The following is a 12,022-nucleotide window of genomic DNA, read 5'->3' as shown; positions in this document are numbered from 1 at the left end:
ACTAAGAAAGAACAATCCAATATTTAGATTTTGGGTATCCTTTTGTTGAACGGTCTGTTTAAAATGAATCGAAGCATCAGACTAAAAAAGCTTTTGAAAATAACCGAATATTTCGATTAAGGTCAAAATATAATATTTGTAAATCTGACTCAGTGAGTCAGTGCCTCACCAGCCATGAACCTCACCGCACGTCACTGGTAGATAGAATAAGAAATGTGCAGAATATGAAAAAACCAGTGAAACCCCACGGCCCCGCAGGCGGGGGCAAAACGCAACATCTTGCAAGAAACAGCGTCTGAGGGCTTCTTAACATTTAATAAACTATGAATGTGTCATACTCACTTAACGGGAAGAAACTCAGCTTTCAGACAATATTAACCATGTTTAGCTAAACGAAACAAAAGGGTAATAACAAAGGCTCTGAATTAGCCCTGAGCGAAAAGATGCTAACGCAATTAGCACAGAACTCAAGGTAAAATACCCTTATTACTTATCAAATCTGCACAAACAACATATCGATTAGCAAGCTGAGATTCCACAGATTCAAGACATATAAGTATCATCACTGAGCAATCAGAACTCGCGACATGGGAAGCGAACACAGACATCACACAACGTAGCATTACGGAGCAAATGCGGGAGAAATTCTTACCTATGCTGTTGTTCTGATCAAAAGTTGTGTTCAATGGCATTAAAACGATAAAAACGCTGCTGAAGGTTAATCCATAGGTTAATCCAATGTGTCTGTCACTTTGAAATGATTACTGATAATCCATCTTCATATTTATCTCAATAACGGAGTTTTCATATTAGCTGCTACGAGAGTGTATGACAGCTTCCGGTTTTCGGCATTCTGGCTACGCATCACTCATTCACCAATGGGTAATGTTTAGATGGATTTTAGGAACTTCCCCTCGATTCTATTGGCTCTAACAGTTAAAAAGAGGTGTCAATCATCAAAATCGACCAAGGGGGGCCATAGATATGGAAAATGCACCCAGAAGTGTTTCTTTTTTTCTAAATCTCTCTAAAAAGGTCAAACTTCACTTGTTTTTGCATCAATTTTGACACAGGGTACTTATTATATGTTATAATTTGGATTCCTAAAGCTTTTAGTATACTATCCCATCATTCAAGGGTGGTTTTCACTATAAGTAATGTTTTTTTTTTGGGCGGACACTATAATTGAAATGTTTTTACTATGTTCAATCTGAATTTACTTTAAAATAAAAAAATGCTATATTGATTCTGAATTTTCTACATCCAGCTCATGTTTATCATTACTTTGAGAACAAATATTATTAATTTACCCCTTTTAGAAGTGAAGATATAGTAATTTGTTCTGGGAATGTCATTTTCGAGCCTGAGGCCTGACAAACAGGCTCGGGGCTCAACTGGTGGAGGTATATACACATATTGATAGATGTCTTGTAATGCACTGTTGAGGAACCTGTGACCCACATTTTTCCTTCATTGCATAACTACACCATAGTTGTGTATATGATATGCCAATAAACCTTTGAAAATCTTGAAATCTTGAAAGGGATGTGCAAAATAGCCATTATATGCAGATAAATATTTAGTCTTCTCAAGCACCCACTATCAAATATCTCGCCTGATTGTTTGCACTTGACAATCACCTTCACTGAATTGTACTCAGGTGTAATTAAAGTCTGATTTAAGGGTTGTTTATATTTCACATCCTTAATCCAAATCTGTAAAGTAACTAAAATAAATGTAAAAATACCAGGTTAACCTTAAAGAAAGCCCTCAGGATTACAAAAGACCCCCATCACCCCAGCCACAAACGGTTCTGTCTGCTGCCGTCTGGCAGGCGGTACTGCAGCATCAGGACTAAAACCACCAGACTCAGGGACAGTTTCAGGACTAAAACCACCAGACTCAGGGACAGTTTCAGGACTAAAACCACCAGACTCAGGGACAGTTTCATCCCACAGGCCAGAAGACTATTAAACACCTGCACTTTTGAAACAACATCCATAACATTCATCTGGCTGCCACTTAGAAATGATTGATCTAATATATCATATTCCAATCACTTGTATATAGACTCTTATTGCACTATTTCACTATTTTTCGTTTTGTATTTACTTGCACAATTTTTTCTGTTTATCTGTTTTATTGTGTTGCACTGTTGGAGGAGCCTGTGACCTAATATTTTCATCGTCACAACTACACCGTAGCTATGTACGCATGACCAATAAAAGCCTTGAACCTTGAGTAGAATTACAAAGTAACAAGAAATTGCATGTTTTACATGCTGCTGTACAAAAACATTTGGTGGGGGTGGACTAGTTTGAATCATGTTTTGGATAGTGTGCAGTCGATGGGCTTCATTCCGTTTCAAAGTGCTGTTTGATGCTCGGCGTAACCTTGGCGCACTGCCACTCCAACATCCAATCACAGAGCTTGAGGACTAATCATGGGGTTTGTCAAGCAAAGCACATGGTGTAGTCCCAAACGATAGATAGATAGATAGATAGATCGTACTTTATTGATCCCAAATTGGGAAATTGTTTTTGTTACAGCAGCATAAAAGGCATTTTACAATAAAACAAAATATACAAGAATAGAAATAAAATAAAATAAAATAAAATATAAAATAAAATATAAAATATACATGTCAAAATACAAAATAGAAAATATACATACAGATATTATATATATATATATATATATATATACAAATATACAAATATATATATATTCAAAATATATGGAATTATGGAGTATTAAATATGAAACAGATTATGTGTGAGTAAAATGTACAAGGTGGTTTTATTTCTAGAGAAACTATGGAGCAGAGAGTTCTCTTCCATAGCTGAGGATTATGGGTAGTGTAGTGTCTTCGGCCATCCTAAACTCAGAAAAAACATTTGTTTCTCTGAATCGAAGGGGAAAAACACAAAAGCATTGTACACAATTTAAACCAATCAATGTTGTGTAATTAACAAGGATAAACTGGTGTTTTTGAGTTGATGAGTAGTGCAGATATCACTGTAAAATCAATCGACAGTAAGGAGAATACTTACTTCCGGGTGTAAAATTCTCCGTTATCCAATGAGAATGGACGCTCACATTGCCTTTAACTGCCGCCGACATGGACGGATGCGGTGCTTCCCTGAGCGTCAAATACCGCCACCGATGGGAATACATTGCAATCAGTTGAAAGCTCTTTGCGTCTGTTTATGAAGCTGAAGGAGACTCGGTGCGCCAGAGTTCCCGTTAGAATATTCTTTTGCCGGTCAACATGTCCGTTAAAGTTTAAATCTTCCGGATAAAATTAGAAAAGTGCCGGTCAAAGGTCTTCTTTGTTATTTATTGAGCTTTAAAACAAGTTGATATGATTCGATATTAAACAAACTAATTATAGTAGATTAACTATTCAAAAGTGTACAGTAATTTATAATAACACGGGAATAATAAACGGAGCGCTCTCTCCTTCTCCTGACAGCCTGCCAGTATCATGCAGCTCGCGGATCCAGTAATGAGTGACCCGACAGTAAAACTAAACATATCTATAACTAGTTTAGGTAGTTTGAGAGGTAATTAAAATAGGCTAGCTAAGTGTGATTTTCTAACCAGAAGTGTGTGTTTTGCTCAGCTCACCGCTGCATGTGATTATGCAGAGCTGCGTGTCGACTCGTCAGCAGCAGCTGATCTCGTGTCTCCCGTCAGATTAGACTTTACTCACGTTTATGTCCATATCGATCAGATCTAGCTAGTTCTAGCTAATGATATGACTACCTGCTCATTAAAAGACACCTAAACAATAAGCGTCGCTATGCAACCGGGTGAGGCCACAATGTATAGCGCAGCATTATGCATTTGTTTACATGCCCACCGGAACCCTGAGGCATTACCAACAGATCAACGCACAATCAACCCATACAGGACATCTCTTTCTCCACATTAAGTGTTAGACACATAGACTGTATATATAAAACATTAGAATTGACTATTCTTGTCTGTCACATACTCTTTTGTCTGTCACATAAGTGGCGCAACTGATGCGGTATTGCGCTAAGGGGAAATTATTTTGACCGGACATTTTGACCGGAGAGATTTAGATTTGCCGGTCTTCAGCATATTTTACCGGTCATAGTCCGGTAATTACCGGCTAACGGGAACTCTGCTCGGCGCATCACAACTGCACGCCAAAGGACCCTGACCAAGCGTCGCTACTGGACGATCAGGGAGTGAGACTGTGTTGGACCTTGCATGGCAGAGAACACTGGGCCAGCCTTCACTCTTATCAGCTATGGGTCGACCATGTCATCTGATCTGACACAAGGATAGATATAGAACATAAAGTCTATTTAAAAGATACCTAACATGAGATGGATAGTGAGAATATGTATAAACTCCAAGGTTTCAATGTATTTGAATAATTGATATACCAAGAGATATAAGAAAGCACCATCTTTATAATGGTCTGCCTGACTGAGCACATAACGTTTGGCTATATAGCATAAGTTTTTCTTTATATGTCACATGCTTCATTCTCTACAAACTCTTGGATTCATTTGTTAAAATGTTTGTCTGAAACCAGGCTCCGTGACAGTAACAGTGTTCAGAGAGCTGCTGAAGTCACACACACACACAGCATCATCAAGTTGCATCAGCACTATGTCAAGCATGAATTTCAAGAACACTGCTCAGCTGTCAATGGGCCGTGAATCTGGCTCTCTGGTGACCCTGAACGCTAACTGAAGTATTTGTGACAAGAAGAAGTTTCCAGGGTAACTTCAGGTCCGCTGCATTGGCTTTTCTCTAAGTAATCCTCACAGCGTGTTGCTTAAATTCAGAAAATATGCTTGGAGGATGGAGGCACAGCGGAAGAAGGCAGAACAACAAACCTATCAACAGAATGCTGCAGCTAAAACTGTGGTCTTTTGTTTGAACAATTCTGTCCTTGAAATAAAGTGTTGTTTTCAGACTGAAGTGTAACAACAGTGGGATTTTATGCAAAAAGATTTAATTCCCTTTGAATTTGGCTGATGTCTAAAATAATTACATCCAATGTATTTTCTGAATCACTTTTCTTTGACTATTAAACAAACATTACAAGGTCAAGGAAAGATGCAAAGCGGAATTCGGTTATAGTTTTCTGCTGCGACCTGATTTAGAAAATTCAACAGTGACAAACTCAATGCTGTAGCATGTGTGTACAGAAGAAAAATAAGTTTCTATATCCATAGTAAACGGTTAAAGAGATCCGGATAGTCGACAATGTAAGGAAAAGTCAAGCTGTGTTGCAACTTCTGCTTTAATTAAGTCAAGGTGAATTGAAATGAGAAATGGTTTGCCGCCTATTAACAAATAAACCCTAGGATTGTATTGACTTGTAAGCAACCAAGCAGAACATGCAAGATGTATTCCTACTTTATCTACTCTTAATATAATTAAATGAACAAATCTGAAAACAAAAGGGCATGGGAATAAAACGTCCCATTACTGAGAAAATAAAAATAATATCTTAGAGAGCTGTAGCTACTGTAACTGACTGATAGAAAGGGGTTAGCACGTTGGCTACAGCAGCAGATCACCAACCAGCAGTAAAAGAACAAGTACAAAACAGGCCTTCTCAGTTTATGGTTAATCTTAAAAATGTAAATCATTGGTTTAACGCTGCGTCAATGTCAAATCCTATTTTAGTCAATAGATTGGGAGTCATTGCTTACTTACATTATTTTTATAGAAAAAAAGTGTGTTTTTTTAACCAGTCAACCAAGGACAAGGGCAACGCTGAATGTAAGAGAGGCTCTTGTGTGGGCTGGTTTTCTTAACCATTGCCATGGGCTCCCTGCTTTATCTGAATATAAAAGGAAATGTTGGGCAGTGAACACTGCACTTTGATAGGGCTTTAAATGTGAAAATCTTTAACGCTTGTACTGTAAAACTGCAGAGAAAAAATTGCATTTTATTTAAATATGAATTTCCTTATCATGCTGCTCTGCATCATTCTCCCAAGAGTTTCAACTGATGAAGCCACACATTTAAACGGTAAGTAAACAGTTTCGTCTTAAATCGACATGGACATATTTGGTTATAAAGCTAATTATCTGCATAAGTTCAAGGATTAGAAAAATGACATATAACCATGGAGATTTTAGCAAGATAGCCATTTATATGTCTCATTGAGGATGTTTTTGTATTGTATAGAAAATAAATGGAAAACAAATCATCAGTTGTAAAAAGAAAGTATGTTTTGCTAGCCATCAGATTTCCTACCAGGTGACAGTAATAATGCCTTGAATACAATAATATACAAACATGACATTTTCAACATTCTATACTAAAAATGTTTTTCTTATTTTCTAAATTAATATAATATAACTATTTTCATGATTTTTTTTATATACTATACTATAACTATTTGTCCTGATATATAAAACATACTGTACTATGACTTGTTTAAGATATTAAGGACATACTATACTAGGACTTATTTTGATTATATTTTCAACATACTATACTATTAATGCTTATAATACTATAAACCTGTCCGGTACCACTTTACAATAAGACTACCCTTATAAAAGGTTTACCAATAGTTTGTAATTTATTTATTAATTAGGTTGTGAACTTTATAAATCATTAATAAGCTTTTATAAGACTTGAGATGAGATAAACAGAGCAACTGTGACCGGTTGCTTGCCAAATAGTGAGCCAACATTTATCTGTACTGCTAAGCCTTATATTGGCTACTTAGCTTACTTCGTCTTCTTCATCAGCCAGCATCCTTGGTATCTGTTGTTCACCGAGTTGATTCTCCCCCTTCCATCTTGATGTTTCTTGGCATCTCTTATGAACATTTATGAATGAGTTACTAACATTTATAACTGCCAAAAGGGAGCCTTATTGTAAAGTGTAAAACAAATCACCATTTATTAATGAGTTACAACCATTTCTAATGGGTAAAAGGGAGCCTAAAGTGTGAAACACATCCCCATCTATTGATGAGTCATTAACATTTATAACTACTGAAAGGGTGCGTTGTTTTTAAGTTTAATACACATGTCCATTTATGAATGAGTTATAACATTCACGCTGACCTAATACACATTTTTCACATGAAATGCAAAGTAAGATGCAAAAGAGCCAAGCAAAACATTTTATTCACACATGAAGAAAATCAGGACTCAAAATAATGACTATTTAGTATGACTGATACACATATTTAAACATAAAAGCTTTTCTCAGACATAAATGAAAGACTAGGTAAGACATAATGGTACTCAGACTGGAAAGGCTTTGTGTATATCCTTGAACAAGCGTCCAAGCAGTCCATCAGGGTGAGCAGAGCCAAGATGACCATTCAAGAACCTTGAGGTGTTTCTCCAACAAACTCTCTGTACGGTTTCCTCTCAGTCTACGGACATGTCCTTTGACGGTCGACCAAGCTCTTTCATTATGTTGGATATGATATGACTGCCAGTCTGGGGGTTCACCAACCAGCTGCTGTGGTTTATGGTGCAGTGGTTGTACCCCATGTTACTCAGCACTCTCCTATGCCCTCCACTCATCACTAATAATGCTACTTCCTGACTTAACATGCCGTCTAATCAGAGGGACAAGGAGGCATCGTGATCGTTTCTCCACTAGTTTCAACACTAGTCTCCGCCTTTTGTCTTTAACTCCCATCATTCCGAAGACCCATTTCTTCCTTCTCCAGGTATGACCAAAGCGTTCACGAGCATACTAACAAAAAATAAATCATAACATCATCTTAGTTAACAACAAAATGCACACAAATTACAGTTGTTGCACATCATGTTTCAAAATGCCATACTTGTTTATTTGGTGCATTGTATAACATAATTGAAGGATAATTATACAGTAATGGTCCATATTGATTTGTTTTATTTATTCTCTTGTACAAGAAAGCCCAGTCTATAACTGCCGAACATAGGAACTGGGTACAGTACCTTCTCCCAGACACAAATACTCAAATAAAATGGTTTACTTTATCAGCATTGGTGTTACCAATGCTTACTATTTATTTGATACCAATTTGGTAATACAATTAATAAAAAGAACAAGGTCTGGGTTCGTTCTTCAGATATGACTGTGACGTTAACGTGTAAACTCAATAATGAACTCCAGCTCAACCAACCATATTGTAATATCAAAGTAATCAACTTGAAATATGACATTATTATTTGTAATATACACACATCTTATTGTGAGGTTGATTTCACATACACTACGCCGCTCTTCAACACTACTTTGACGTTAGCTTGTCTACATAATCGATCATAGCGAATTTAAATTAACCTTAGCGATGCATAAAGTTACCTACCTAATAAAATATCTCTCTAACTTACAAGAATTACCTTATTTTATCAACCTCAAACAGAAGCCGTCTGTTCTACAGTATTATCCAACTTAATGCTTAACATTTCTCTATTACGTTTTAACTTGGAGGCTACGATTAGCATCGTTAGCACAGATGTAGCTACCACTTGCTTAAAGGTGGGGTAGGTAATTTTGGAGAAACCAGCTCGAGTGCGCTAGAATTTGAAAATACACAGCCGGAAAAAATCTGCCACTTCCTTACAGAGCCCCTCCTCCAACACACACGAACGTGCACATGACCAATGAGGGCACGAGATAAGTTTGTGCACCGATGGAAGGCTGACAGGCAGATAGGCCATCCAGTTATTTTAGCCGGGCCGGCTAAAATGATTGGTCGTGCTTTTTACAGTACTACGGCTTCCACAGATGAATTTTTTTTATGGATTTTTTAAGCACTTAAGATATTCATTGCTATCGGGATGTTAAGAGCATTCCATGGAATATAACAAAAAGTGTATCTCGAGCCGGTTTCTCAAACTTACCTACCCTACCTTAAATGCTAACCCAAGCCTTAACATTCATTAACGTTAGCTGACTAAAAACATAAGCAACACATAAATAAAGTACTCGAATTTCACTTACCGCAAAACCGCATTCATGCACCGTCTGTTTTAACCGCAGAGCGAGTCACAATAGTCCGATATAAGCATGAAGAATAGTCCACAAGGCACCAGCACAACAAACACGACCGAGTTCAAGTTATGTTCCCCGGATGAGTTGAGCAGGCTGAGTCCCTGTAGCATCACGGAGCTGCTAGCAGATCGCTGGACATACCTGTCACTGTGACCACGTCCTAATGTATGCATAACTTTAAGGCTTAATATAACTTAAACAAATTATAAATGGTAGTAACTCATTAATAAATGGTGATTTGTTTAACACTTTACAATAAGGCTCCCTTTTACCAATTATAAATGGTAGTAACTCATTAAAAAATGGGAATGTGTTTAACACTTTACAAGGCTCCCTTTTGGCAGTTATAAATGTTAGTAACTCGTAAATAAATGGTCATAAAGAGATGCCAAGAAACATCAAAATGGATGGGGGAGAATCAACTCAGTGAACAACAGATACCAAGGATGCCGGCTGATGAAGAAGACAAAGTAAGCTATTACCAATATAAGGCTTAGTCATCTTGCCAAATAGTGAGCCTGTGTTGATCTATGTTACAACTGGTTTATAAATGGTTCTTAATGATTAATAAAGTGTTAACAACCTAATTAATAACCTAATTATAAACCCTTTATGAATCCTTTATAAGCGTAGTCTTATTGTAAAGTGGTACCAAATGTTCTTAATGACATTTCGACAAACTACACTATCACTCTTTTTGTTATTTGTTACCATACTATACTATGATTTGTTATGACATTTCAGCGTACTACTTTTTTTTTACCATACTATACTATCAATTGTATTCTAGTTTATGCTATAGTCATACTATACTAGGCCATTTAGTCATGATATTTTCGACATACTATACTTTTATTTTTATTCAGGATATCTGCCATATACTATAAAATGAGTTTGTATCTTAATGTTCAACATGCTTTGATAAACCTTTTTTTGTTACATTGTTCTTTTTTCATGATATTTCCGAAATACTACACTATGATTTTATTCATGATACTATACTTTCACTTTTTATATTTATATTTTTTGATCAAACTTTTTTTGTTTTATACTATTGTTTTAGACTTTTAAATTATATTTTCGATATACTATACCATGTATTTTTCATAACATATTTTCAATATACTTTAGTTTAGTTTTTCAACATAATAAACTAGAACTTTTTCCTATATTTTGTTGACATTCATATTATAGACTAATCCACATTTATTGGTTAAGATGAATATATTTGTTTCTACAATGTTAAGTAGAACCAGACAATAGAGCTTCCAATATTCTGACCTAAAGAACAATAACTTCAAAATGTTACAGTAATTTCAGTCCTGTACTTTGGTAAATGTATATCCTATCCAACACTTTTCAGAATATATTGTAGTCACAGATGTTCATGCTGTTATTTTGTGACACTTCCAGCCACATCTTTGAGAGAACTGCTTATCTCGTCATTTCAAGAAAGCCAGCGAATGCTACACGAAGCCTCTCTCCACTGCAGACAAAGGTGATGAATCATCAAATGACTTTTTAAAGTTTCAACTGAAACAGTATGTATTCAGCAGGGGACAGACAAAAAAAAACCCTTTCTTTTATCTGTCCATTTCCAGACGAAGCTCAGCCTCCTCTTCCATGCATGTGTCTCCATTCCTTCGGCAAACGGAGCCCGAGACCCTGGAGAATTCCCGAGCTGCAGAGCTTTTTCAAACAACACTGCACGTCCTCGACAACAGAGCGAGACAGAGATATAAGAGGGATGTCATGGCACCAGGTAGAGTTGATTTATTATTTAAAATCTAGTTTACCTTAAGAGAAAGGCACCATAGTCAAAACAACACCTATTGTGATTGGTCCTAATTTGGCCATTACCATTATTCATACCAATATAACAGATTACCAAAAATGGGATAATTCAAACCATGCCTGCAAAGAGTCCATCCTTTATAAAGGAAATGACCATTAAACGGGGGAGCTTTTCCAATTACAGTGTGTGTCTTTCAGGTTAGCAAGATTCAATTTGAAGTTTTCTAGTTTCACCTTCTTCTTATTTATAGACACATTCATATTTCAAGCTTTTGGAATACCTACAGTATGTTGTAAATGTATTTTCTTTTTAATTTACACATGACATCTATTGCACGTCTGTCTGATAGGGATCCTCCTCTGTTGCTCTCCCTGAGGTTTCTTCCATTTTTCCCCATTAACTGTTGGGTTTTTGGAAGTTTTTCCCTGTCAAATGTGAGCGTCCAAGGACAAAGGGTGTTGTATTCATATTCTGTACAAACTGTAAAGTCCACTGAGACAAATGTAAAAATCTGTGATACTGGGCTATATATAAATAAACTTGAATTGAATTTTTGCTCCGTCACAATGCTAGGACTGCTCTCATGGGAAGACGTGGAGCTGATTGCCGAGCTGTCTCGATGTCCTCCTGTGACACATCCAAACATCTGTCATCAAAGTCACCTCAACAAATACAGCTCCATATCTGGCCTCTGCAATAACAGGTAACTCTCCATCTTTTGGTAAGTCGAAGAGGCTCGACTATATTGTTATAAAGGAATAAATATTGTATTAGAGTCCACACAGAATCTTCGTGGGACTTAATGAAGGAGGTTCTGAAAAGAGATGGGATGTAGAAGTCATTTATCCCATGTTGGTGTTGTTGATTTTACTGTGTCATACACAATGTGCACCCAAAAGGCAAATACAACGTATTTTAATTAGCAGTTTATGAATTTATGTAGAAACTGTATATTATGCTTCTACCCACCACTGGGAATTACCTTACGTTTTTGCGAAAACCTAATGCCTGTCTGAATTACAACCAATTGAATGTAAAAACGGGAAACCTTTTATTATTATTTTTGTTATCATTTCGATGTTATTGTTAATTGCAGATACACTATAATAAGTAAAACAGTGATACGGTGCAAAGACAATGCACAAAACAATAGAATTAGGGGTGGGGGAGGAATGGCAGTGTCATTTTATTTTATGAATTGTGTTCCCATTT

At 36.5% G+C, this 12,022-nt stretch overlaps 1 protein-coding gene across 1 annotated transcript in view; it reads left to right on the top strand.

The window, feature by feature from the left end:
• Nucleotides 1-5,969: 5,969 nt before the first annotated feature.
• Nucleotides 5,970-12,022, top strand: part of LOC117486655 (thyroid peroxidase-like) — a 29,844-nt gene continuing 23,791 nt past the window's right edge. Inside the window, exons 1-4 of the mRNA XM_034135162.1 lie at nucleotides 5,970-6,027; nucleotides 10,429-10,513; nucleotides 10,617-10,777; nucleotides 11,384-11,513. Coding sequence (XP_033991053.1) covers nucleotides 5,970-6,027; nucleotides 10,429-10,513; nucleotides 10,617-10,777; nucleotides 11,384-11,513 — 434 coding nt within the window. The remainder of the gene's footprint in view (nucleotides 6,028-10,428; nucleotides 10,514-10,616; nucleotides 10,778-11,383; nucleotides 11,514-12,022) is intronic.

Source organism: Trematomus bernacchii, unplaced genomic scaffold (assembly GCF_902827165.1).
Source record: "Trematomus bernacchii unplaced genomic scaffold, fTreBer1.1, whole genome shotgun sequence".
NCBI lineage: Eukaryota > Metazoa > Chordata > Actinopteri > Perciformes > Nototheniidae > Trematomus > Trematomus bernacchii.
The sequence above is the reverse complement of the archived record's forward strand: the minus strand, read 5'-3'. Positions and strand labels throughout refer to the sequence as shown.